General features: G+C 42.0%; 2 protein-coding genes and 1 non-coding gene across 3 annotated transcripts; 2 read left to right on the top strand and 1 right to left on the bottom strand.

The window, feature by feature from the left end:
* Positions 1-212: 212 nt before the first annotated feature.
* Positions 213-24,497, top strand: arid4a (AT rich interactive domain 4A (RBP1-like)). The gene is made up of 25 exons (XM_022197868.2): positions 213-454; positions 1,444-1,494; positions 4,678-4,788; positions 6,917-6,982; positions 8,979-9,069; positions 11,237-11,316; positions 11,394-11,491; positions 12,796-12,928; positions 14,071-14,150; positions 14,230-14,306; positions 14,391-14,575; positions 14,659-14,731; positions 15,470-15,564; positions 16,548-16,645; positions 17,262-17,499; positions 17,586-17,779; positions 18,032-18,193; positions 18,531-18,612; positions 18,686-18,893; positions 18,979-19,041; positions 19,129-20,667; positions 20,749-20,853; positions 21,124-21,273; positions 21,351-21,497; positions 22,038-24,497. Exons 2-25 carry the CDS (start codon positions 1,489-1,491, stop codon positions 22,139-22,141), a joined length of 4,185 nt encoding a protein of 1,394 aa, XP_022053560.2. The 5' UTR covers positions 213-454; positions 1,444-1,488; the 3' UTR covers positions 22,142-24,497.
* Positions 9,608-9,693, top strand: LOC127537278 (small nucleolar RNA SNORD53/SNORD92). Its single transcript, XR_007946878.1, has one exon. It is a non-coding gene; the product is annotated as a small nucleolar RNA SNORD53/SNORD92 (small nucleolar RNA).
* Positions 24,498-26,276: 1,779 nt separating the features above from the next.
* timm9 (translocase of inner mitochondrial membrane 9 homolog) lies at positions 26,277-27,915 on the bottom strand. Its single transcript, XM_022197851.2, has 4 exons — positions 27,822-27,915; positions 27,359-27,408; positions 26,794-26,889; positions 26,277-26,577 (listed from the first exon to the last, which is right to left on the bottom strand). The coding sequence occupies exons 2-4, from the start codon at positions 27,395-27,397 to the stop codon at positions 26,443-26,445; spliced, it is 270 nt and encodes an 89-aa protein (XP_022053543.1). The 5' UTR covers positions 27,398-27,408; positions 27,822-27,915; the 3' UTR covers positions 26,277-26,442.
* Between the last annotated feature and the right edge of the window lie 43 nt (positions 27,916-27,958).

Genomic DNA, 27,958 nt, shown 5'->3' with positions numbered 1-27,958 from the left:
TTGTGTAATTTTGTCGGTAAACGACGTAAAATTATCTCTGAGGATTTTTGAATGGAGTTTGGTTGACGGGTTTCCAGCACGTATCGAGGCGGGGCTTCCTACAGACAAGGAAGCCCGCTCAGCCATTCCTGAGGCGCCGATGCTGGGTACGAAAACCACATGGCCAATCATGATTTCCGATGTATATTTTTTCTTTCAATTTCGCTTCTGATTGGGCAGCTGGCCAGCAGTCGCCGTCATTTCCCTCGTGGCGCGCCGTTCGTATCGGCCAATAGCGACGCCGGAAGAGCACGTCCTATTGAAATAGAGGAATCACTTAGCCAATCAGATTTCTCTGCCGCGACTACCGCTGTCAGAGTAGCCAATCGTGTGTCGGGAAACACAGCTCGGGGCTCAACAGCTTGTTGTTCGCTTCGCAGCCCGAGCGAGAGGGGAAGCAACCGCGGCCGAGAATGTGAGTATAAACCTGCAGAATGTGTCCGAACCGAGATAAAACTTTGACAGGGGGGAAACGGGTCCTCGGTCCGGCGGGCGGGGAGCCGGTCGGAGGTCAGCGGAGAGGCCGGGAGCTCTCCGCTGGTGGCCGCGGTGAATTGAATGGCAGTCGGCTTGTTTTTGCAGTGAAGAAATGTGAAGCTCCTGCGCCTTTGTGGAAGAGCCGCTTATTAAATAAATAAATCGGCGACGCTTCTCGCTACGTCGAATGTCACCGGTTCTGGTTCGGCGGATTCAAACTTAGCCGGTCCTCGGAACCGACTGGGCGGCTCGTGTGACCGCTGCCTGCCGCTGCTCCGCCGCTAACAGACGGTTTAAATCGCCGTGTGATCCACAAACTAGCTAGTTGAGTCGCTAGTTAGCCAACTAGCTAAATTTAGCTCCGGAGCGCAGAGCAGAGTGGAGCCCGCTCGGTTCTTCCCGCTGTGTGGACTTTGCTCGGGCTCGGTTACGTAGCGGAGACCCCCCTCGGTTCCCCGGCGGCGGGTGGGTAGCTGGCGGTTCTGGCTGGGGGGACTGTCGGTGGAGGTAAAGTTAGCCGAGCTAGCTGACATGGCGAAGCTGTGATGGCGACAGTGGAGCTGGGAGCGGAGCGGGAAGGAACGGTCCGTCTCTGACCGCGCCGCTCCGCCTCACCCGCGGCCGCTCCGAGCTCCTCACCGCCCCGCCGGCGTCCTCCCCGGGCCCCGGTGGGTCGGTGTCGGTGCTCGGTGTTAGCTAAGTTGGTGTTGATGCCACATATTTGATCTGATCCGGGCAAGGAGGAGGAGGAGGAGGGAGGGGGCTGCACCGAGCCAGGAAAGAATGCCTGAGCTAACACAAGTCAGCGGCTAGCTGTTAGCTTAGCATGAAGCTACAACCCGGGACAGCTCGACTCTCTGTCCGCTGGCTGTCCTCTGTGCCGCCGACAACTTTAACCCCGTTTCTCGACCTGTTTGTGTCTTTCAGAGAGCTGAAGTGTTCCGCCCTGGACTCCCTCAAATAGCCGGAGCGATGAAGGTGAGTTTGACCTGCGACACATCCTGTTCCTGGGGCTCTGACCGCCTCACACCGCCAGCCTCAGCTCCATCCAGCCGGGCTCGGACCGGAGCTTTACCGGTCTGGAGCCTCCCCTGGGTCCAGCTGATCAGCTCCACAGGGCAGACAGTAGCTCTGGGGTCTCGGTGGAGGAAGGAGGGCAGGTCCAGAACCAGCAGAGTAGAGCTAAAACACGTATTGATCACTGTATCTGTGATCTATTGATGATCAGCTTCCAGCATAAAAGACCAACATGTGCTCTTGCCACATTCACACACACGAAATATGATTTTTTTTTTAAAAACTGAATATATTTAGGTTTTACATCAAGCAAAGAGTCTAAATGTGTCGTCTCAGGCTCAAGCAAAACTATAATGAATGTTATTTATCATTTAATCCACAAAATTACATCCAGAAAATAGTCTAAAGATCACCCACCGTGATGTAAAGTAAGAAAATAACCTCCAAAACACCTGACTGCAACTTTAAAAGCTGCTTAATACAATCAACTAATGTCCTCACAACTAAACTAGAAGAGAAGTCACTTTAATAGGACATATATTTACTCCTAATTTTGGAAGATTGTCCAGAAATATTCTAAAATGAGTAGAATGTCATCCAAAATAAGTACAAAATGACTAAAATCCATCAGCAGTGACACAACTATTGTCTGAAATGTCAACATCTCTTTGAAAACTACCAAAATATATTCCCAGGTGAGTAGAAAGTTTCCTAAAAATGACCTGAAGATTGTCCAAACTGGCTATAAAAACCTGTAAACTTACCAAGAAAATGTGCAAAATGGCTGGAACCTTGTTTATCTCTGGATTGTGGGCTAGTTTTCTCCTTTTGTTTTCTGTGATGAAGCTAAACTCTGATTTCAGCTGCATAAAAACAGTTTACTTTTCCATTTTAAACCAACAGTTCCAGCCTCCTGCAAACGTTCTAACTTACAGAATTACTTTTATTCTGGTAGTTTCTGTCTCAGACCTCCATCAGACTGCTCCATTTGTTACATAACTTTCTTCTAAAGTAAACGTGATCAGAGTTCGGCCGTTTCCTGTTAATTTATTTGACGTTCAGCTCTAAACCCTCGTGCTGCTTCGCTCAGATGTTCCCTCCAGCTTTATTCAGACACAAAGAGTCACATTGAAGTCCAGAAAATTAGCCAGAAAGTCTCGATTCTCCCATGAAGTAATTGATTATTGATCAGAGCGTCACAGATTCTGATCAGTTCAGTTTGTAGTGAAGCAGAGAAACCTGAACTTCTCCTCAACCAGAAACGCAAATGAGCAGTTCTTCATAAATTAACATAAAAGTCTAGTTTTAGCAGCATATTAAATCACTGTAACCTGATTATTTCCTGTTTAAATGAAAGCAGGTGAACGCATTCTGATGATTTCTGAAAACAGAACGACTGTTTAGTATTTTGGACAAATAGAATCGTCCACAATGACTCAACTATTGTCTGAAATCTGATCCAGACTCACGAAGAAAATGACAAAAATTAGTAGAATGTCGTCCAAAATAACTCAGAAGTGACAGAAACGTGTCCAGATGGATAAAAAAAAAATCATCCACAGTGACTGAACAATTGTCCGACATGTCAACGTCTGATCCAAAATGACTGAAAAATATTCTAAAATGAATAGAATGTTATAAAATAACCCAGAACACTTGTCCAAAATGTCTAAAATCATCCATAATGACTCAAGTGTCGTCTGAAATGTGAAGATCTCGTCCAAACTAACAAAAAAATGTCTAATATGATTGGAATGTCGTCTGAAATAACTCAAAAATGACAAAAATTTGTCCAAAATAACTAAAACCATCCACAATGACTCATTCATTGTCTGAAATCTGATCCAAATTCATGAAACAAATGACTAACATGAGTAGAATGTCATCCAAAATAACTCAGAAATGACAGAAATGTGTCCAAATTGATTAAAAGAATCATTCACTGCGCCTGAACATCTGTCTGATATGTCAGTATTTGATCCAAAACTACTAAAAAAGCTCCCAAAAGTCCATTTATAAAGTTGTCTTTTTCACCCGCTGAACTTGACAAAAAACAAATAAAACTGCAACAGAAACAACTAGAACTTGCCTTGTTGACTCTGAAACATCTGGAAGACACGGGACAGAAGCGATTCGCACGATTTTAGGTTTGAAATTAATAATTTATTCACTTTTTACTCACTGAACTCGATAGAAGTTGACTGAAAAGAGGAAATGAGCGACGAAAACAAGAAAATCTGCAACAAAAATGACTAAAATTGTTGATGCTGAAACATCTGGAAGACTCTAAATAAGTGATTTAATTCTGTTTTTACCCACTGAACTTGACAAAAAGCACCTTAAAATGCTGCGATCAGGTGTGTTTACCTGCAGCTCATGTGCATAAAGCAGGCTGGAGTCCGGCATGCAGAGATCCCACACATCCTGAAACTGTCCTCAAACGTCTAAACGAGCCGTCGGTGAAATAAAACGAGGACAGATTCAGCTGCTGCACAGATTGTTTCTCCCCTCAAATGCTTTCAGAAATACTTTTTGCTGAAGTGTTTTTGAAATAAACGTGAAAGTGTGTGGCCGAGTCGCTGTTTATCCGACATGCCTGCCAGACCGTCGGGCTGGAAGCTCGGTCATGTGACCATGCTGTGGTCCGTTAGTGACCGCCCACCGTCTGTGATTTTCAGATGCGTTGCTGTGCGGGAAACTCACATCTCGTGGACACATGGCTAAAGACCAAAAAGGAAAACGACACAAGTTGGACAAAAATCCCCAAAAACAGACAAAATATTACAAAAATGAGACACAAAAGAACAATCTACTATTTTACTTTCTGATCCAAACAACTTGTCATGGTCTAGAAATGATTCTAAATTTATAGTTTTACTAATTTACACCCTGCAGTTAATGTCTTCTCTGTAGTTTTTCCACTTTGAGGACCGGATTGGACCCTCTGGAGGACCGCTTTTGGTCCACGGGCCTCATGTTGGACCCTCTGGATTGTGTTTATTTTACTTCCAGTATTACTCCGTTTCTCTGCTCTGATTTGACGACAGTAAAAGGCTCAGAAGCTCCAAGAATGTGGCTGGAACCAGACTTCAGAGCTGCTGCAGTGACGTCCTGACGTGTTGTTGTTGTTGTTGTTTACTCCAGGCAGCAGACGAGCCTGCCTACCTGACTGTGGGGACGGATGTCAGCGCCAAGTACAGAGGAGCTTTCTGTGAGGCCAAGATCAAAACGGTGAAACGGATGGTGAAGGTGAAGGTGAGTCAGAGCGAACATCTGCACACATCTGGAGGATCAGCAGCGTCCAGAGAGGAGCTTTAACTCGCTGAAGTCCATTAAAAACAAGTAAAAGTGCAGCAAAAACGACTAAAATTGGCCTGGTTCTACTAAACCATCTGTGAAACACGGGGCAGAATAAGATCTGCATGATTTTAGGTCCTGAATAAATGACTTGGTTCTCTTTTTGCCTTCTGGATGATGTTTGGATCCGTTTTACATCATTCTGTGGAGGTTTTTGGACGAGTTTCAAGGAGCAGTTTTGAATGGTTTGGGAGAGGCTTTGAATCATTTTTGACAATTCTTTTGCTTTTTAGAACACATTTTCAGTAGTTTTGGGTACATTTTGAAATGTGTACTTTAGAGATGTTTCAAGATATTTGGACAAGCTTTGAGTCATTATCGTGAGGTTTTTTTTGACAGGTTTGGTCATTTTGGACGAGTTTTGAATAGTTTGAGACAGGCTTTGAGTAATTTTGGACAATCTTTTTGCTATTTTGGACAAATCTTCTGTAATTTTGGATGAATTTCATGACATTTTGGACAAGTTTTAAATTGTTTTGGCAAAGTTTCAAGTTATTTTGGAGAAGTTTCAAGATATTTGGACAAGTTTTGAGTCTTTATGGAAAGGTTTTGGACAAATTTGGTCATTTTGGGACAAGTTTTGAGACATTTTGGACAGATTTTGAACCGTTCAGGACAGGGTTTGACTAATTTTGGACAAATCTTCTGTGATTTTGAACAAGTCTAAGCTGTTTAGACCAAGTTTTGAGATACTTTGGTGCATTTTAAATCATTTTAGAGATGTTTTGAGTCATTATTTGGAAGTTTGTGGACAAATTTGGTCATTTTTGGACAAGTTTGAAGACATTTTGGATGACTTTTAAATCATTTTGGTCGGTTTTTGAGTCAGCAGCACATCTGAGTTGTGATAAATACTGACATCAGATCAGCTTTACGTCCATCCAGGTGTGACAGTCTGAACACTAGGTCTGCTTTCTGTTCATTTTCTCTATCATCATTATTATGGGATGGATTATTGGGCTGCTCTGATTGGCTGTTGGAGGAGTGATGATGCTGAGAAAAGGTGTCGCTTAACGAGCTGATGATGTCACATGATGTCTGACCAATCCGCTGCCAGCGTAGAGCCTCTGGTTTTTGGACAAACGGCAGCTTTTTGTTTTTACTGACGGTGAAGCTGCTTCATCTGGTGTCTGAACTCAGTAACCGTTTTATTAGGAACACGGTTTATCTCAGCGTTTTATTCTGAAATGTGCTCCAGATATTTCACAACAGCTTCAGTAATTCAGCCCCTCTGTCCTGAAGGCCGTTAAACACCAACAGCTGCTCTTTGTTCTACACATATTAACAACAAAATACACTTTATTTTAGTATTTATGAGGTAAAAAAGAAGCTGCTACCGTTTTCCAAATGAGGTTTTCTTTGTTTTGCTGCTCTTTCAGCTCAGCTTTGCAGTAAAATGTTCACATCTTTAGTTTTCTCCTGGAGTGAAAGCAGACGACTGAACTCAGAGTCTTTGAGAACGAAAACGGTTTAAATTTTAAAAACCAACAAAACAAGCAGCAAAACTGAGAGAGTTTCCAGTTTCAGGACTAGTTTTCCACATTTCCTGGCACTTTTCTCTTTCTGTCAGAGTTTTCCTTCATTTCTGAACTTCAGAAAATGCAAAGCTGATTTAAATTTGGCTTCATCTGTAGTCGTGTCTCAAAGCTGATGGATCCATTATGACGTAAATCTGGTGTTAAACTTTGCTTTGTGTTGATTTAATGAACGTCTGATGTGTCTTTTTAAACGTTGTTGCCTTTGAGTCGCCACTAGTTGACTGAACTGTCCAACAAAATACAATAAAGCGTCATTTTTAAAGTAAATATGCAGAATATTTGCAGGTTTTAGCAGCAGAGTGTACAGATTAGATCTCATTTCCTGGAGCTGTGAGTGTTAAACTGTCGTTGATCAGATCAGTGATAAGCAAATATAGTTTGTTCTTCAGCAGAAACCACAGCTGCTGTTGGTCGTTACGGAAATAAAAACACGTTTAGCTGTTTCCCTTCATCCTGGTTGTGACCGTGTTCCTGTTTTCTGTCTCCAGGTGACTCTGAAAGGTGAAAGTACGTCTCAGGTGGTTCAGGACGACCAGATCAAAGGACCTCTGAGGGTGAGATGATGAAAATAAAAACACGATGGAAGCTTTTCTGATGTTTTTGGAGAGAACCAGGTGTTCAGACTGAAACTAATCACAACTTTCTCTGTTAATTACGGCTGAATTAACATCCCGAGGGCCAAACGTTGGTTGTTAGTCTGTTATTGTTTTCTAAAGCTGGTTAATTCCATTAAAAAACAACCAAATCTGACAGAAGTTCTTCCCAGACCTCCTCACAATCAGCTCAGTCTTTATTTGCTCATATTTTGATTTATTTTGGACAAACATGAGTCATTTTGCATCATTTCTGTGTTTTTTTAAGGAAATTTATCCAAGGTTTTGGGCAATTTCTGGGTCATTTTCAACCATTGTTTAGATCATTTTCTTTGTAGTATTAGAATACTTTTGCGTCAGTTGGAACATTTTTAATTAAATGTGAACAGTTTTAAGTAATTCTGGCCTTTTTTTGAGACATGATTTACAATTACAGGAATTCTGAACAATTTTTGGACACTTTTTGAATCATTTTTGTGGAATTTTGTGCGACATTTATGTCATTTTAAACAATTTTTGAGCCATTTTGGGAGAAATTGGAACAATCTTGTGATTTTGTGCGATGCTTTAGAAAGTTTTCCGTCATTTCTGAGCCTCAGAACTTCATCAGTCCAGCAGATAGAACCATGACATTTAGGAGGAGAAACATCTGAGTTCTGGTAAAAACTGACCCCAGATCAGTTCTTTGGAGCATCATGAGGAAAACACCAGAACATACTTTTCACAGCCACTAGTCTGGTAGAAGTTTAGTTTAGGACAAATTTGTGCAACATCGGACATCTTTACAAATTCTGTGGGTCATTTTTGAACTGCTTGCCGTCTGTTTGGACTTTTTTAACCTATTTTTTGACATTGTTTGACGTGTTTAACTCACTTTTGTGCTGTTCCAGAACTGTTTTCCTACAGAATGAATCGTGTTTATTAGATGGTCCCTATTGTAAAGCACGGTGGTGGCAGCATCATGCTGTGTCTTTATAGCAGCAGGTAGGAGGGTAAAAACAGGACACCGGTGCTTGTTTCTGACTGTCCTACAGTCATTAAGCTGCTGCAGTTTTGCTGATCTGGTGTCAGTTTTTATCAGAACTCAGATGTTTCTCCTCCTAAATGTCTTGGTTCTATCTGCTGGACTGATGAAGTTCTGAGGCTCAGAAATGATGGAAGAAGTTAGTTAAAAAGCGATAAAAATGAAAAATTGTCTAAAATGCCTGGAAAATGATCCATAATTAGAAAAAAATAATTTACAATGACATGCAATTTGTCCTCAATGACTCTAAAATGATCCCAAAGACACAAAAATGATCCAAAATGACGAGAAAAGATCCAAACCAACATAAAAGTTGTTGAAAATGATGGGAAAATTGTCCAAAATGAGTCAGAAATCACACAAAATTACTCAGAAATGATCCAAGCTGACTGAAGATTTGCAGAATGACACAAAATTAGTCCATGACGTTTCAAAAATGATAGAAAACGACTCAAAATTTGTGCAAAACTGAAAATGATCCAAAATTACAGGAAATTTGCTGAAGATGAAATGGAAATTGTCCTAAATTGCTGGAAAATGATCCAATTTCTGAGTCAACAACTGTCTAAAATTACAGGAAAAAATGGTTCTGAACAGAAACCAGAGTTTGTGTTTAGATATCTGGATGGATTCAGACTGATCTGGGGTCAGTTTTTCCCAGAACTCGGATGTTTCTCCTCCTAAATGTTATGGTTCTATCTGCTGGACTGATGAAGTTCTGAGGCTCAGAAATGATGGAAAAAGTCCTTTAAAAAGTGATAAATCTGGACCACCTCTATGGACTTCAAGGAGCTGGAAATAATCCCAGGATGGAGGTAGAACTCTGATCACTGATGAAGTCACTGCAGACGTTCTGAGGAGGTTTTAGGGGAAACTTCTGTCAGATTTGTTGCTGTAAATGTTCTGCTGCTGATCGTCTGTTCTCCTTCTCAGGTGGGTTCCACGGTGGAGGTGAAGACCAGCGAGGGTTTATGCAGTGAAGCCGTCATCAGTAAACTGACCGACGCCAGCCTCTACACTGTGGGTGAGTCTCATCCCTGATTGGTCCTTCCTCTAACGAGTCACATGTCAGACCTCCAGCACATGATTTCACTCTGAGCTCAGCCTGCTGATTTAGTACCGGAAAATAAAAACATCCTGAGGAAAGAGAAAGAAGCAGCTTCAGAGAGTCGATCCTCACACGACGACTTGTTCTGATTTATTAACGAGAGCACCGGGAAATGTCGATCTGTGATTTGAAAGTGGAAGTTTGTGGATGAAAAGTTTAAAGTTCGGATCACTGAGCTGAAGATGAAACTAAAAATACTTCAGAGCTTTAAAATTTGAATTCTGCAGATTACGAGGCAGAATTACACCGTCTCCATGGCAACAGCTGCCGAGGATCATGGGTATTGTAGTGTTTAAAGCTTCTGCCATAGTCAAGTGATGGATAAAACATGAAAATCTGGTCGTTTATAGACGGTAGTTAAACTTTAATCTCTTTACTGCAGATGTTTGTAATTAAATTAGTCCCAAAGAACGGGTGTTTTCAGTACATCCGGCTGCTCTGATTGGCTGTCGGGGAGGAGTGATGATGCTGAGAAAAGGTTTCGCTTAACGAGCTGATGATGTCATGTGATGTCACAACTTCTCTTGGCTGTCTGACCAATCCGCTGCCAGAAGCTGCTGGTGTCAGAGGGGAATCTATGAGCTAAAAAAATGGAGTTATAACGATGATATTCATAAGTAGAGATGTTAGTTTGGTTATTAAGTCTTGTAGAAATGAATCAGAAACGTCGTCTTTGCTTCAATTCTAACTGAAAATCTACAGAATGCTAAAATATTCAGCGACAACAGCAGAATAAAGACGTTTTTAGATGATATTTTTGTGTTTTCGGGTCGAGCTTTGGCTGCTGAAGCTCAATTCAACTTGAAGCATTTAGAAGATGACGAGAAAATCTTTTTATGTACTTTATTTTTTTGCCGCGAATGAGGCTTTAAGTCTCGGTTTCCTCTCAGTTATGGTTTAAATCAGAAATATGAAAGCTCATTTGAGTAAAGTATTAATATTTAAAGTAAAAAAGACTCTTCCAGCTGCATTTTAATGACAATCTTTTCCTATAGAGACAAATTAGTGTGTTTTTGAGCAGGTTAGAAGCTAAAAATCCTTCATTTGGAGGGTGGAAAATCTCAGAAACGAAACATTTTTACTTTTTATTTTCAAAAAGTCGCGTTAATTCTGTTTTCATTAGTGTGTAAATGTGATAATTCTGCTTTTCTTACTTTAACAGGAGCCTTTATTTCTAGTCTTTTCACAGTTTGTTTCCAGAGTTTTTCCTGCATAGAGAACAAATTAGAAGCACTAAATAGTTTAAAACTGAGAAGACAAATCAAATTTTTAACGAGTTTTGTGAACTGTGGTGGCATTTCTTTAGTATAATAGACATTTTTTTTCTTTATGGAATAATCAGAAATGACAGGAAAATGCAGAGATGTTCATCAAATACAGCAACAGACTCATTCCTGCACGGAACATGAATTAATTTGCTTCTTCTCATGAAGAAAAATCCCAGAATAACGGATTTAGAGCGGATCTGTTGTGTTTAGTGGCCGCTGTAGCCTGGAAGCTAAACACCAAGAAATCCTACAAACTGCTGCTTTAAGTCTGGAAGTAGAATCTGTGAATTAATGAAAGGTTCGCTCTGCTGTGCCATCACAAATTAATGCAAGAAAACACAGAAAGCTGCAGTTTTAAGAGAATCCGTTGCAGAAATTAAGCGTTTTTTTTCCACTAAAACGCCTCACACAGATCCTCCTCTTAAAGCAAGGCAAATTTATTTATACGTCACAATTCAACAACGAGGCGATTCAAAGTGCTTTAGAAAACATTAAGACAGAAGATGACAACAATTATTAAAAGAAAAACATTTATGAAATCATTAAAAAGGTCAGAACAGTAAAAAGATCAAAAACAAGAGCCAGAAAACGAGGGCTGTTTAAAATAACTGTCATAAAATAAGAGTTAAATGACCTTAAAATCATTTAATCAAAAGCAGCTGAGAACAGGTCCGTCTAATTCTGACCTGCTTCATCAGAAATCTTTCCTGAATGATGAAATATTCGGTTTTTACTGCTGAAAGTTTGCATCCTGACAGATAAAGCCTGAGACTCATTCAGGAGGTTTAATGTAAATAAATGTTTGATTGTTTCAGTGTTTGACGACGGAGACGAGAAAACTCTGCGCCGGACGTCTCTGTGTCTGAAGGGAGAGAGACACTTTGCAGAGAGTGAGGTCAGTCTGTCGTAAATCTGTGCTTTTGTTAATAAAGTTTAAAGATTCAAACTAACTGACTGCTGCTTTAACCCCAGACCCTGGATCAGCTGCCGCTCACCAACCCGGAGCATTTTGGGACGCCGGTCATCGGAAAGAAGACGAACCGAGGAGGACGGCGTTCTTCTCAGGCTGTGTGAGTCTGTCAATGACATTATGGTGTTTATTTCTGTAAAACTGCTTTTATATCACACTGTGTGGTTATTTATAAAACAGAACTTAAACTGCATAAAAACCCTGATCAGGGTTCTCGCCAGGGTTTTTTTTCAGCGTAACGGCAGGTCCTCCTGCACGCGCGCAATAGACGGAACGGGTCAATCGACAGGAAACTACGGCTGAGGTGGGGAGACATAAATTAACCTAGATACCAGTTGATAAAAACAAACGCACATGGCGTTATCTGTCAAAATAACAGCGCAGCGGCCCTAATCACAGTGTTAACCCTTCCTGTTCGGCCCCCGACCGTGGTCAGGAAGCCCGGGGTTAACCCCCTTCACTTCTCTCTCACTCGCTCTCCCCCTCCCTCCCACACACACGCTGCTCTCTCTCCCTCTCTCATGACGGAGCCACACACTCTCATAACAACAGCGTAATCTTTGAAATGCGCTGGCGTAGCGGCCCTAATCACAGTGTAATCTTTTAAACTGAGCGTAACGGCCCGTTAGACAGCGTAACGGCCCGTTACGCTGTCATAACGGCCTGTTACACTGTCTATCGGGCCGTTATGACAGTGTAATGGGCCGTTACGCTGAAATGCGCTGGCGAGAACCCTGCTGAAGTGTCTCAAAGTAAAAGGTTTAGATTAACAACATTTACAGCCTTGTGACCGCTTAGACTGAATTAAGTTTTTACTGTATCATTTTTAATGAGTTTTATTTAAAGCTATGAATGTAGAAGCTCAGAATGTGTAGTAGGAATAAACCTGAGGAGCTTCACTGCTTATTCATGGAAGAATAACTAAAAATGAACCAGTAAATGTATTATTGTTAAATTATCTGATTCAGAATCGGCTTTAATGGTCGACGTTATGCAAGGAGTTTGGCTTCAACTGTGGGTGTCACTCTGGGCATGAGGAGGAGATAATAAAATAACTACAGAAAAGAAAATATATATATACGGTGATTTATACATCTAGAAAGGAATGCACACACACAGTACAGAATGAGCTTTGTATATGTGCAGAAAGTTAATAGAAAGTCAGCAATATTTGATCTGAGAATGGCTCAGCTGTTTAGTAGCAAGAAGTTATTATTTTTATATCAGGGATTTTATGTCATTATTATTAGTTTTTGACTTTAATCTGATGGAGTTAGAACTAAAGTTATGTCCCCATAAACCTACAAACTATTGTAAAGCAGAGTTTTCTTTCTGAGCTCCACTGTCTGTTTCTGACATCACTTCCTGTTTCACTTTCTGTTCACTTCCTGTCTGCGTCTGCAGGGCCGACGAGGAGAACGAGTCTTCGTCCAGCGAGGACGAGGAGGACGACCGGAGGAGGCTGAACGACGAGCTGCTGGGAGCCGTGTGCAGCATCGAGAACGTGGAGGAGTCCAGCAGCTGGTTCCTGGCTCTGGTAAACAAACAAACAATAAACACACAAACAGCCGCATGGTTTCTCGCTAAATGACCGGATCATGTAGAAAGGCTTTTATAATGAAGCATGTTGTGGATGGAAGTGCGTGTTTGAGCCGTCTGGTGCTCCATGTTTGGTTTGAAATGTCTGAGGTTCTCCTGCAGCTCTGCAGAGAACTTTACGGTTTGACGTCAGATACTCGAGAAGCACAGGTCAGGACAGAGCAGCTCCTTTCCTCCTTATTAGATAATTATCCTCTGACTCGTGCAGCAGTTATGAACTCTGTCAAACAAAGAAGTGTTTGTCGGCGCCAACGTTCTCTCAGAGCGTCCAGATTTCATAGAAGTGCAGCTGAATCTTGTTTTTCAGTCGCAGAGCAGCAGATTAGTGTGGCTGCAGGTTCAACAGAAACATACATAAATTAGAAGAGGTTTATTGTGATTTCTGCTTCATTAATGCTTCCTCCTGCCTCCTAATATACAACAAACAATGAAGTGATGTCACAACAGTTTTCCACAAACTTAATTATCTTCTCGTTTGTAACCTCAAAACTAAAATCTGCCTCCATGAAGTCTAATTATTCACATTTTCATCTCAGCTCTGATGTTCGTCATTTCTTAGAATTTTTCCTTTTTTTTCTTCGTACATCTATATTAAATGGACACATTCTGTGTTTCCGTGGTTTCTGATCATCAATAACTAATAAATTAATGCTGCGTTTTTCACATATGTGGGAATGAGCAGCCTTGGAGGAGGACTGATCTCTGTGCTTTTCTGGTTTGCTCTGAGAGTCGCCTCTCTGCTGCAGGACATTTCTGAATCATCGTGACGTGTCTCAGATGTGTGTGTTTCTAAAATCACAGTTTTGCAGCCGTCCTTCCAGCCTGTGATTGTTTGTGCTGTTAGCCACAATCAAATAAGAACAGAAAACTTCACATTGTGGGTTTCATTTTCTTACATTTTTTTATCAAGTGTCCAAAAATAACTGATAAATTGTAAAGTCAAAGATGTATTCATGTGAGCAGGTTACAGGGATAAAATACAGAATAAGTAAAAACAGAAACGTATATGAACAGAAGTAGTTCCACAGACAGGTTCAGGTGAAGCGACTGACGACTCACTCAGGTGTGTCTGTCCTGCAGGTGGTGTCTCCCAGCTGTAACGATGAGCTGGTGGTGAAGAAGGACCAGTGTCTGGTCCGGTCGTTCAGCGACGGAAAGTTGTGAGTTCCCTTTGATTGGATAAACCTGATCAGAGCCGTTATATCCATGTAATCACACTGATCATCTCTGACCTTCCAGCTACACGGTGGCGAGGAGACACGTCCACACCGTCAACTCCCTCAGCATCTCCAAGTCCGAGTTCTCCAACAGGAGAGGTGAGGAACTACGACTCCCACGATGCACCAGGGCACCACTTTCTTCTTCTGCGTCTTCTTATGATGTTTATCCTGCTGCTGTAGGTCTGGAAGCGGCCCAGATGTTCCTGAGGAGCAGGGAGGTTTCAGACGTCTGGAAGATGGACATGAGTCAGATCCTGGACTCGTCCTCCAGCGAAGACGAGGACGACGAAGAGGAGAAGGAGAGTGAGGAGGAGGAGGAGGACGACGACGAGGAGAAGAAGAAGAAGAAGCACATAAAGGAGGAGGTGAGGGTTTGATTCAGCCGACAGTCGAAGCTAAAGTCGGTCTTTTAGCTTTGATCTAAAAACTCGTCTGTTTGTCCGTCCAGCCGGAGGAGGAGTTGGACCCCGAGGAGAGAGACCACTTCCTGCAGCAGCTCTACAAGTTCATGGAGGACAGAGGTGAGAAGATACTAAAGTGCACAGTGTGGTGTTAAGAGTTTTATCTGTTAGAAGCAGGATTTTAGATTCTATCCTGGAGTTGAAGCTAATGTGGCAGACGTAGTCTTTTTTTTTTCTTGTTTTTGATCTAGTAAAGAGGCACCACTTGTGTGACATTTAATGACCTCCACACAAAACTTTATGCTAGTAGCGACTCATGTAGCATCATGTGTCTGTGGTTTGAAATGGTAATATCAATGCCAGTGTGCCTGATTTGTTTTATTAATAAGGTCAATTATTAATCGGTTTTGCTGCATTTATTATCAAACTTGGATCAGACGGTACTGACGTCCCTAAATGAAACAGTTTTCAAGCTTTATTGTAGTTTAAGTTTCATTTTCATCGTGATAAAGTTTCTGAGCAAACGTTTTCATCGTCGGCTGCGTTCCAAACCGTTTGCTTTGTCGTTTTACTCTGAGTTCGACTGTTTCTTGAACTTTGTGTGCTACTGAGACGGACTGCTTTGTCATAATGTGTCTTAAACTTCGTTGAAGTTGATGCTCAACGTTTTACTACATGATGTCACTTCAGATTATTATGGGATGTCTTGTTAACTATAAACTGGAAAATCCACCTTTCTTGCCTCGCAACTTTTCACATCGTGGATGTTGTGACACATTAAATCTGTTTCTGCTGTACTGTATAGTTTATTAACCTGGACGTCATCTGTTTTGTTTTGGTTTTTTTGTTTTTTTTCAGGGACTCCCATCAACAAACCTCCAGTTCTGGGCTACAAAGATCTGAACCTGTTCAAGCTGTTTCGGCTGGTCTATCAGCTGGGCGGCTGCCACAAGGTGAGCCGTCGTTAATTAAGGCGGAGCTTCACCCGGCTGAGCACTAAACATGACTAATGGTGAAAGTTTCATATTGCACACACTTTTTACGATAAGGTATGCAACCTGTACGTTTTTAGAGACCTCTAAACACCAACTTTACTATGAAACCAATTATTTTTTTTCATTTTGAACAACTGGATTGAAATTAATACTGAACCCGTAATTACATCTTGTATTTGCCCCAAGCAAAGTCTCATGCAATATTTAACATAAAATGATACCAATGCTCCACGTAGAACTTTAAGTACGGACCTGTGCACCTGTTAGGCATTTTGTCATATTTCACTGTGGTTACCATGGTAACGAAACCAAACAATTGCTACAAAGACTTTCATATGTAACTCAGCATAGAAGGAAGTTATTAAAAAATATCTAATAGGTGCGTTCTACAGAGCCTGTACTAGCAGCATGCCAAAAATGGGAAGTTTTGGTCAAAAGCGTAAGAAGATAAATTAAGGGGCAGTTTATGTGTGTCCGAAAATCAAGTTTTGAGAAATCGGCACTTAAAGTTTATGAGTGTTGATGACTCATTATATAAGCAATCAAATAAAAACAAATCATCAGGAGAAAGAATACATGTTTAGGTATATGATAATCATCTTTTTTCACCCAAATCTATCATATTTGAAGGTGAAGCTCCCCCTTAACATCCACTGATCTGATCGTGGGTTCATGGATTAGTTTCCACTTTTAAACTTGTTTCCAAATATTTACAGTCATCAGGTAGAGGAGCTTTTTCTTTAACAGAAACTCTCTGCATCCTGTGATTTTTAGCTTCTTCACTGTAAATATTTAGAGTTTTTTTTCCCCATCTTTGTCATAATAAACAGAATATTTTACATTTTTGACTATATAGCTGATAGATTAAAGCAGAAAATTCTCAGAAGCTGCTCATCTGTTCAACTTTATTTCCCAATCTTGTGTTTTTTCCTGTGTTCCAGATTGAGTCCGGCACCGTGTGGAAGCAGGTCTACATGGACCTGGGGATCCCCGTCCTCAACTCTGCTGCGTCCTACAACGTCAAGACGGCCTACAAAAAGTAAGAGAGAGGAGAATAAAGGTCAATATGTCTGACAAACTGCTGATTGGTTCCACTCAGAGGACAGCTGTTCTTTAGGCCTCTGAATTCCTCGTTGAGCAGCAGATCTTTATCTTAGAGATGTTTCAGTGTCAACAAGGCAAATTTTAGTCATTTTTGGTGCAGTTTTGCTTGTTTTTGTCAACTTCCTTTGAGTTGAGGGAGTAAAAAGACGAATAAATCCCGTATTTAGGACTTAAAAACACTCAGATCTTTTTCTGACCTGGTTTTCTGTGTTGTATCTCCAGATGTTTGTGTCAACAAGGCAAATTTTAGTGATTTTTGTGACATTTTTACTTGTCTTTGTCGTGTTTAGTTGGTAAAAAGACAATTAAATCTTTTATTTGGAGGCTAAAATCTGTCTTCCAGATGTTTCAGTGACAACAAGCTAAATTTTGGTTGTTTTTGTTGCAGTTTTACTTGATTTCATCGACTGCCATTGAGTTCAGAGGGTTTAAGGAGAAATAAATCACATATTTTATAGATATATTCTAGTGAAACATGAACCACAGTGAAGAAAAACGAGGAATAAAAACAAAACCGCTGAGTTCAGAGGGTTTAATGTTTGTGTCTTCAGGTATCTGTACGGCTTCGAGGAGTACTGCCGCTCCGCCTCCATCACCTTCAGAACCATCCATCACAACAACCCCCGCCCTCCTGCCCCACCAGCCAATCAGAAGCCGGCGGCGGTGGAGCCTAAAGAGCCTCTCACGCCACAGGTGAAGGTGGAGCCTGTGGACGAACAGAAGGAGGAGACGGAGTCGGACAGCGAGAGCGAGGAGGAGAAAGTGAAGGAGATGCAGTCGTCCCCGAGGGTGAGGCGTTGTGTTGATGTTGTGTTTACGTTCTTGTGATGTCACTCGCTGACTTCCTGTCTAACCCGAGCCGTTCGTTGCTCCAGGGGAGGAGGAGGTGCGTCGGGAGTCGGGTGAAGCTGGAGAGAGAAGCTCCGTCCAGACCGGAGAAACGAGGAGAGAACATGGAGGAGCAGCAGAGGGAGGTGAGGAGACGCAGCAGCAGGAGGATGGACGACTCCGAGAAGGGCTCCGACGAAGACGACGAGGACGAGGAGGACGAAGACGAGGAGTTTAAAATGTAAGAAGAACATTTAAAAATTTACTGAAAACATGTCACATGGAACCCTTTGATAAATGAGTAATTAAATAAATAATACATTAATTAAATAAGTAAATTAGAAAATAGAATGATTCGTCTGCGGCGCTACATAAACGTGACTTTAATTTTTTATTTAAAAAAAAAACAAGAAAAGTTGACATCCTGTGAGACGTCGACGTTCATTTGCTGGATTAATGTCGATCTGACAGAAACGTCGTGTGTGTTTAACAGGAGTGAGGATGAGGAGGACGGAGACTCGGTGACGGGGACGAAGGTTCGGGTGAAGTACGGCCGAGGAAAGACTCAGAAGATCTACGAGGCTCACATCAAGAAGACGGACGTGGACAACGGAGAACAGTTCTACCTGGTTCACTACTACGGCTGGAACGTCAGGTAGGAACAACAACTTCATTCATCCCTGGAGGGAAACCATGACGACAAAAACGTGGCAGAAAATAACAAAAAAGGAGACGCATAACAAAAATGCAGCAGAAAATTTAAAAAAGGACAAAAAGTGAGACACAAAACGACATATGTAACGACAACAAGACATGTAATGACAGAAACGAGACACAGAAAAGACAAAAGTGGTACACAATACGACAGAAACAAGACACAACATGGAAAACGACCAAATCGAGACACAAAACCAGACACAAAACCAGACACAAAACCAGACACGAAACGACTGTATTCTGCTGCTTTACTGACCAGGTGTGTCTGATCTCAGGTACGATGAGTGGGTGAAGGCCGACCGCATCATCTGGCCGGTGGAGAAAGGAAGCAAGAAGAGGCAGAAGAAGAAGGTGAAGGTGAGACTGAAGCCCAGGGGGCGGAGTCAGTCTGATGATGTCATCACCTGACTAACACTGTGCTCTCCAACAGAACAAAGACAAGGACGAGCCGGAGAAGGACGAAGACAAACCGACGGCGGCGCCTCCGAAGCCGACGGGAGCGAAGCGAGGACGTCCTCCCATCAGAACCACGCCGAGCAGCGCCGCCGGACGCAGCGTCTCCACAACGCCCAGCAGTGAAGGACGGTCCAACGGAAAGAACAGGATGGAGACGACGTCCAGCATGGCCAACGGAGACAGTAAGACTCACTGAGCACGCTCAGAACGGACGAGATCTGTTGGTTGAGACGGTGTAGTTTTTAAACGTTGTGTGTGTCTCTGCAGATACTCCTCGCAGGAGAACCAGGAGAACGTCCGGCATGTACGACTCGGACCGAGCATCCAACGGTGAGAACAGCATCCATCAATTCACTGATCAGTTATTTATCAGTTATTATTGATAATGAATCAATCAACTCCTCTCTCACCCTGCAGAGGATTCTGGAAACTCATCAGACGACAGCGAATCGGAAGATCCGCCTGACAAAAAGCCGTGGCGATCGAGGGCTGAAGCCCCGTCCTGTCCGGCAGAGGAGGAGGAGCCAGAGGAGGAAGAAGAGGAGGAGGAGGAGGAAGAAGAGGACGAGCGGAGTGAGGTCACTGATGTCACAGCTTCTCCGAGTAACGCAGTAACCACGGCAACAACAGCACAACCACCAGCTGCTGCAGCTCCACCACCCAGCATCCCTCAGGAGAAAGTCCTGAGCCAACTGGAGGAGGAGGAGAAGGAGGTGGAGCCTGAAGGAGACGCCGCCGTGTCGCCGCCTCACCTGGAGAATAAAATGTCTCCGGTTGCCAAGGCAACACCGGTCCAAGACAAAATGTCTCTGGTTACCAAGACGACGCAGATCCAGGACAAAAGCAAGATGTCTCCTAAACAGGAAGTGATCGCTGAGGCTTCTCCCAGCAGGACGCCGCCGCCACCTGACACCATCAGCATAACTCCTGAGAGACCGCCGCCGGTCGCCGAGGAGGACGACCGCTCCCCCACCCTGTCCTCCCCCAGGGTCAAAGGTCGCCGGGCAAACCTCAGGGAGGGCAGCGCCGAGACTCCTCCAAGAATCCCTGTCTGCAGCCCCGCCTCCAGCCCCTCCCAGACCACCGCGCTGTCATCGCCTCCTCGCAGCGTCCTGAAGAGGCAGGACGAGCCAATGGTGGTTCTGCACTGCCTCCCCTCACAGCGCCTCCCCACCGAGTCTCCCTCCGCCGCCAATGACTCTGACACCGACTCGGCCACCGAGGAGGAGGATGTGGAGGACGACGGTGAGGAGAGGAACGCCGCCATCAAACGAAAGGCGGCGGAGCAGAGAGCCGCTGAGAAGAAGCCCCGCTCAGACAGGAAGCAGGAAGACGCCGCCTCCCCCAAAACCCCCGCTGCCACTCCCAAGATGGCTGCCGGAGCGTCTCCAAAAACCTTCCCCTCACCGCTGCTCTCTGAGAGGCGGAGCGAGGCGGTGGCGAAGGCAGAGGATTGGCCTCGCCCCGCAGAGGAGCCGTCAGAGGAGCGTCTGGTGGGTGGAGTAACAAAGGAGCCTGAGGTGCATGCTGGGACGCCTCCCCCTGCCCCCGAGGCCCCGGGCCCTGCCCTCGCCGAGGAGCTGGAGCCGCCGATGGGCCCCGAGGCGTTGGTCTGCCACGAGGTCGACCTGGACGACCCCGACGAGAAGGAGAAGCCCGTCTCCTCGGAGCACCTCCTCCTGATGATGCGAGAGCAGCAGGCTCCGCCCCCAATGCCTCACCTCCTCCACACCACCCTCCCCTCCCCCCACCTCCCCCAGCCTCGGGTCCGCACCTTCTTCCCCGCCGCCACACCGAGCTCCGCCACCTGCCCCGAGGAGCTCCACCCGGCCAAGAGCGGCGGCGAGGAGGAGCGAGGAGCAGCGAGGACGGAGCCTGAGGGTGACTCCAGCCCCGGGTTCGACGCCTCCTCGTCCTCCACCTCCCTGCTGTCGCTGCAGGACAGCAAAGATCGAGGTAAGAATGCACGGAGACAAATGCCGCAGCCTGATTGGTTCGTTTGTGTCACGTGATTAATGCATCACTTTCCACCTGCAGGTCAGAAGAGGGTGACGGACTGTAACTCCAGTCCATCAGCCAAGAAACAGAAACGCAACCAAAAACGACTGAGCACACCTGGGAAGGTGGAGAAGAACGGAGCAGGTGAGATGATGTCACTGACAGAGATTGACTGAGAAACCTTCTGGGTCAAAAATATACAAACAGAAAGCTGAATCATTAGTTTTGATGATGTAGAAAGACGTGGTAAAGAAATGGTTCCATCAGGCTGGAATGAAGGTTCTAGACTAAAGTTCTGTCTTAGAACCCATCCAGAACCATTGGGTTTGGGTTCAGATTCATTCAGACTGATCATCTGCAGGTTTGACTATGAGGAACTTCAGAGGTGATGTTTGTTAACTTTCTGTCCTTCAGGTCACAGCAGCGACAGTGAGGATCAGTCTCGTCTGTCTCTCAAGTCTCAGAAGTCTCGTTGTCCTGGACTTTCATCTCCGTCATCTCACAGTAAAGACAAGCAGAGTTTCCCGTCTCCTCAGAGGACCTACAAGTGGACCTTCCAGCTCGGTAAGTCACGTTTCACCTCCTGTCCTTCATGTTCTGGAACCAGCTTTATTTAAAACATTCTTCTTCTTCTCCTGTAGACGAGCTGGACAGCATGTCGAGCACAGAGAGGATCTCCTTCCTGCAGGAGAAGCTGCAGGAGATCAGGAAGTACTACATGACGCTGAAGTCAGAGGTCGCCTCCATCGACCGACGTAGGAAGAGACTAAAGAAGAAGGAGAGGGAAGGTAGGAGTCCAATCCTCTCAATGGTTTCCTTCACAACACGATTGTTTAGCTTCATTTAGGTCTGACAAAGAAAACGTAGAGAAAAATGTCTACAATATGAGGAGGAAATTAGACTCGCAATATGATTAAAATGAATAGGAAACCTTTTGAAAATGACTAGAAAATGTCATTCTGGAGAAACTGAGTCATTTTGGACGAGTTTCAAGTAATTCTGAACAATTTTTTTTTAGATATTTTTGACTCTTTTTGAGTCAATTTTGATAATTTTATGCGATTGAAAATTATAAACACAGACTTACTTACTTCCTGTTGGTTATTCTACTTTATAAAGACAGACTTTTTCACTTCCTGTTAGTTTTTTTACTTTATAAAGACAGACTTACTCACTTCCTGTTAGTTATTTTACTTTATAAAGACAGACTTACTCACTTCCTGTTAGTTATTTTACTTTATAAAGACAGACTTACTTCCTGTTGGTTATTTTACTTTTAAAAACAGACTTACTTTATTTTGTATTTTATTGTCTACTTCCTGTCTCAGTGTCCAACACGACGGCGTCCACGTCTTCGGGCTCCTCGGACACCGGCATGAGTCCGTCCTCGGCGTCGCCCACTCAGAACACGGTTGCCGTGGAGTGCAGGTGATGACACGCCCACATGGACTCTGCCTACCTCCTGTTTGGCCCCTCCCCTTTCCCCGCCACAGACTCTGCCCCCCTCTCTGCTCTGAGGGCATGATGGGTAAATGAACGTAAACAAACTTTGTAGCCGCGAGCTTCAACCGTCACAGTGGCTGATGGGAAAACGCTGCAAGGGGGGAGGGGGAGGAGCTGACCGAAGCCCCGCCCCCTCACTGACAGACTGACTTCCTGTTTGACGAGAGAAAAACGCCGTCTGTTCAGCCGCCGCAGCTCTTCTTCCTCTTTTGTTCCTTCTTCTTCCTCCGAAGCGCCTCGTTTCAAAATATAAGTCTCGGAGTCACCCGAGACTTTTATTTAGAATTTTTTTTTTAATCTCTACTTTAATTTTTTTAAATCTCTAATTTCAAAATAAAAGTCTTGGGTGGGCAATTAGAGGTCAGCGGTGACCCTTAACCCCTCCCACCCAAGACTTTTATTTTGAACTTTTTAAAAAAATCTCTACTTCTGTTAATCCTTTAATCTGTAATTTCAAAATAAAAGTCATGGGTGAGGGGCTTAGCGGTCACCACAAACCCCTAACTTCCAACTCGAAAGTTTTATTTAATTTTTTTTGTACTGCTGACCCCTAACCCCTCACCTTTTATTTTGAAATTAAAGATCAAAAAATTTAGTAGATTAAAAAAAATTCAAAATAAAAATTTCACTTGAGACTTTTTTCACCACTGACCCCTAGCCCCCCGTCCAAGACTTTTATTTTGAAATTAGAGATCAAAAATTTATTATTGATTAAAAAAAATTCAAAATGAAAGTCTCACCCGAGACTTTTGTTTTGAAATTAGGCAGCTCAATATGCACATTTTTAAAAAATTTATTTCTTCGCTCGAATTATTTAAAAAAGAAACCTAAGAAAAAAGTAAAACAATTCCCTGACTTCCAGCTGTGAAAGTTTTTGGTCTTTTTATACGGAATCAGAGCTTTTATTTTGGTAAAAATAAAAAAAATGAAAAAAAAAATATCCCAAAAAAGTCTGAGGTGTCACAGCCGGACAGAAAAATATTTAGTTTTTGTGTAAAAAAGAAAAAAAAATAGTAAAAACTCGCAGCTCCTAAGGTATTTATTGCAAACTTTTTATTTTTTTTTATATTTTTCGGTTTTGTACGCAAGACTAGAACTGCCAAGAAAATAAAAATTAAATGTATAAAAACTAAAATATTCAGTATTTCCTGTTTAATTTCAGAATTTAAACCATTTTTCTGCTTGTTTTGATTTATTTATTTGGCAGTAATTATTATTTACTGCGACTGTTTTTTTTACGTGTCAGGAAATTAAAATTTAGTTGTTTTTTTTTATTCTCAGACGCCATACTTAGTCATTAAAACCACATTTTGTGCAGTAAAAATTTTATTTAATTTTTTTCATCAGTTTTTTGCTCTTCACTGATTTTTTTTTTCTTTTCTGTCTGTTTCTGACTTTGAGCTTCATTTTTATCTAATAATTTGACTCTAAATGAGTCGAACTTGTCGTTGAAGTCGATATTTTGGTTTGAAAAGCTGTAATTTTGACTCACTTTTCCATATTTATCTGATAATTTGACTTTAAATGAGCAAAAGTTGTTGTTGAGTAATGATTTTTATCTCAAACTTACATGATATCGTTATTGATTTATTAATTCCTAAATCCTGACGCCTTTTATCCGAATATTTGACTTGAATTAATATGAAATGTGTTATTTGTTATCTTGATTTAAAAGTACTTACTTTCACTTTGACTACCTAATAATAGTTTAGATTCAAAAATCACAATTTTGGCTTCAAAAGTTTCACAGAATGGAAAATGTTGATTTTATTTTGAAAATCGCAACTCGTTCATTCTCACAAATCAGATCTAAGAGTATAATAATAACTGAAGCTGATAAACGTTGAAAGTGTTGATTTACGGTGATAAATCTGCTTCTTCTGGTGAGTTTAACGTTCTGGCGTCACTCTGGAGGTTTTCTGCTGCACTTCCTGTCTCTACTCCTGTCTCTACTTCCTACTTCCTGTCTCTGCTTCCTACTTCCTGTTCTTCTTCTGCTGTGGCGTGCCGGTCAACGGCTCCTCGTCGTTTCTCGTTTTGTACATAGAGAAGCTGAGTAAAGGAGAGAATGAAGCGAAGCGACTTTTGCAGCCTGTAAAGAATGATTTCTAATATTTTTTAAAGCAGATGTTTGTACCGTTGGATTATTACGACTCCTCCGTTGGTTTTTTTTCTATGTGGTGTTTTGGCGGCGACGGTTGTAAATAAGAAACTTCCTCTGAGAACAGAACGCTGCTGGACTGCACAACGAGCAGCTCTGTTTCTAATAAAGTTTTTAAATACGACTCGAGTCTTTCATGATGCTTTCAGGGACTCCTGGTAAAGCAGGACATCTGAGTGTTTACATCTGAGTGAAAGAAGAATGGGTTTAAGTGTTTAAAATGAGGCAAGAGTTTGACCTGAATCAGAAGGTTTTAATTTGAAATGTTTTTCAGCTTGAAGCAGCTTCATGACCTAAACCTCTGAGCTGCTGCAGGTGAGTTCAGGTGAGTCACATCTTTCTGCTTCTTCGTCCAACAGAGTCTGAAGGTGTTCAGAAAAACCGACGTTATGGATGTTTTGCCATTTCATCATCATTTTTCACTTTTTGAGGTTGTTTAGTCTTTTTTTTTTTTTTTTACCCTTTGTGGTCTTCATGCATCTCTTTCCAGCCGTTTATAATGTTTTGTTCTCATTTTATCTACATGAGGTCCATACGTGGCCAATAGACTCTGGAGCCTGGTTGGCTGGTAGTCTCCTGTAGCAGCTGATGGGTACTAGTTGACCAATGTGGAAGCTAAAACTGAGGTGTGGATGAGATCCGGCCTGAGATGCTGAAGGTTCTGCACATGGACTGTGGCGGCTGACACGTCTCTACAGTGTGGGTCTCAGGTACGGTACCTGTGGAGCAGCAGACGCTCTGTTGCTTTGTAGTTTTCTTGTCTTTCGTGGTCGTTTTGGTTGTTTTTACAGCTGTTTCACATATTTAATCGCTTTGCTGTCGCTTTGTGATTGTTTTTCATCCCTGTGTGTCTTTGTGTTCATTTTGTGTTGCTGTCGGCAGTTTGTGCATCACTGTTGCTGCTTTGCGTCTCTTTTTGGTCGTCTCGCATCAGTTTGTGGTCGATTTTCATCTTTTTGAGGTTATTTTGCGTCTCTCGGTAGCTGTATTTTTCATCTATCTTCATCTTTGTGTCTCTATGGCGGTTTTGTTTCTTTTTGTGGTCATTTATGGTCTTTTTGTGGTCACCTTTTCATGATTTTTGTTTTGTGTCTTTTCTGGTCATGCTTTTCACACCTGGTTTTGTCTTTACTCAGCTGATCTTTGAACAGAGGTGTTTCGTTTCAGATCAACAAAACTTTGACAACTGGTGGATCGTTAACCTATAAAATGTTAAAAGTTAAACGACAAAAATCCTGAAAACTGCAGAAGCATGAGAACATCTGTAAAGTAGCTGCAGCTGGAACGTTAATGTTGCAGTAAAAAGTATTTCTCCTTCAGTACTGCAGTACAGTCATGGCCGTAAGTTTGGACACAAGTACCATGACGCTTGTGAATCTTGGAAAATACCACAAAATTGTCACTTACAATACAGTACACACCTCCTGAGAACTATATTAAGTTTCATATTTAAAAAAACATCAAAAGAGTCTGGTGTCATTTTGTTATTCTTACCAAATTCGGTTGTGAAAGTACTGCATTTTTTGTTATTTTCTTCTAATGTATGTTTTGGGAACAAAGTTGTTCCAATTGTTGGAATTTATTGATAATATTATATCCCTTGTTGATTTGTTGACTAATTAAACTGGTGCTGTCAAAAAATATTAGTTATGTTCTGTAATAGACGTCAAAAACAGACATAGGAAGTCATGCTGTGTCCAAACTTATGGCCATGGCTGTAGAAGTACTTTAATAGAACTGCATTAACTTGTGAAATAAAATTAAACTGAGCAGTAAAATAACTAAAAACCTGATTTTAGGTTTTTAAATTAAAATTCCGTAGGTAAAAGTACCAGATTTACTTCTAAAGTACTACAATGAAGCAGTAAAACTTCGGTTGCTGGACGAATTTTCAGACGAGATGTCGGATCGTCACAAAGTTTAATTAAAAAAAAAACATCATCAACATAAAGAAAACCCACATTAAAGCATAATTCCACAGTTTCTGTCCATGAATGTGTTTGAACTCCGTTTCCCATCATGCTCTGCAGAGCGTCAGTCTGTTCTCATGTCGGTGATCAGATCCAGGATCAGCGAGGTTGAGCCAACAGTCCGGCTTTAGCAGCCAGAGCTTCGTTCTGCTGGATGTGATATTCCTGAAAACGCATCGAGATCCTCTGAGTCATCTTCAGGTATTTCTGCAGACACGACTCAGAGCAGCTTGACTGGAAACGAACAAGATAAGACACTTAAAGCAACCATAGGGATGCACAGCAACACAAAATGAAAATGACCATATAAAGATGCAGAAGAGCTGGATCCTAAAATTATTTAGTTTAAAATGAGTAATTTTAACTCCCAAAATATCTAATTTATTGTAATAAGCAGAAATCCCCTATCTGAGGCTGGAAATTAAATAAAACCATCTTTTTTTTTTTTACCTCTTCAGGCTTCACGTCTCTGGTGGTGAAATCTTTCACACAATCCATGAAGCAGTTCTCTGTCACCTTGTTGTACGTCCCCAGAAACTCCTTGAACTGGAAGAAAACACATAAAAAAATGTTTAAATTTAAATTTTGATCATTTTTATAACATCCACCAGAAAAACCTTCCTAAAAAAACATCCAGCTGAGATTTAAGACTAAACAGAAGCACCTTAATTTTTGTTTATTTACTTTAAGTCCATGGTTTCTTTTGCATTTCTCACACATTTCACTTTATTTTCATATTTTTCTGTCATTTTCCAGCAGTTTTTCCAAGTCCGGAAAGCACTGCAAAACTAATAATTAAGTATTATTATAAGCACAATTAAAATCTAACAGAAACGAGATGTAAAATAGTTTCATGTTTATTTTTTTTTCTGTTTTAAACTCTCGTTGAGATGAATTCTTATTTTATTGAACTGCTTGTATGAACCCTGGGAATGGCAACAGAAGGGACTTTAAGAAGCTGAATTTAGTCTATTTTCTATGTTTCTGCATCAAACCTTTATAAACGCTGGTTTACCTGTTTGATCTGGTCGGATTCTGACACCTGCATCGCCATGATTTTCAAATCTGAGGAGAGAAAACAGAAACAATCAGCGCTTCTGCTGCTGCCCCAAACTCCATTCAAAAAACAACAATTTAACATTAATTCTCTGATTCACAGCCCAGTCTGCTGATTTAACCAGAGAACTGCTTTGTAAATATTCAGCGGTCTCATTTCAACTTATTCTTGATAGTTTTACTTGTTAAAATTAGTGAATAAACACCAAAAAATATATAAATATAAAATACTGTCAGACTACAGATTCGGTCTGTTGCTCATGTAGCATGACGCTAATAGTTAGCTCCGTTAGCTGCATGTTTCCGTCCTAACATTTGATTTTTTCGGTATTTTATTGTGAATCCTTCCTCCTTGAGACATATAAACTACAGTAGATAAGTTAAATAATGAACTAAAACCAGAATCCGAGCTGCTCTTTTACCCGCTGCGTGTTTCCCCTGGGAGGATCTTCGAGGTGAAGGACGAACTGAGAGAATCTGAGCCGCAGATTCAACTTTAAAACCTTTAATTCGTTTTAAAACAAAAAAAATACTGAACTCAATTGTAATTAAAAAATAA

This window comes from Acanthochromis polyacanthus, chromosome 1 (genome assembly GCF_021347895.1).
Source record: "Acanthochromis polyacanthus isolate Apoly-LR-REF ecotype Palm Island chromosome 1, KAUST_Apoly_ChrSc, whole genome shotgun sequence".
NCBI lineage: Eukaryota > Metazoa > Chordata > Actinopteri > Pomacentridae > Acanthochromis > Acanthochromis polyacanthus.
This window is presented reverse-complemented; position numbering and strand designations above follow the sequence as displayed.

Excerpts from the sequence above, each read along its gene's own strand:
- arid4a (XM_022197868.2), top strand. Across the intron at positions 20,854-21,123 it reads GGTGGAGAAGAACGGAGCAG|GTCACAGCAGCGACAGTGAG; the intron begins GTGAGATGATGT and ends TCTGTCCTTCAG. Across the intron at positions 21,498-22,037 it reads AAAGAAGAAGGAGAGGGAAG|TGTCCAACACGACGGCGTCC; the intron begins GTAGGAGTCCAA and ends TTCCTGTCTCAG.
- timm9 (XM_022197851.2), bottom strand. The coding sequence starts at position 27,397 with ATGGCGATGCAGGTGTCAGAATCCGACCAGATCAAACAG. Across the intron at positions 26,890-27,358 it reads AATCCGACCAGATCAAACAG|TTCAAGGAGTTTCTGGGGAC; the intron begins GTAAACCAGCGT and ends GTTTTCTTCCAG. Across the intron at positions 26,578-26,793 it reads GAGACGTGAAGCCTGAAGAG|TCAAGCTGCTCTGAGTCGTG; the intron begins GTAAAAAAAAAA and ends GTTCGTTTCCAG.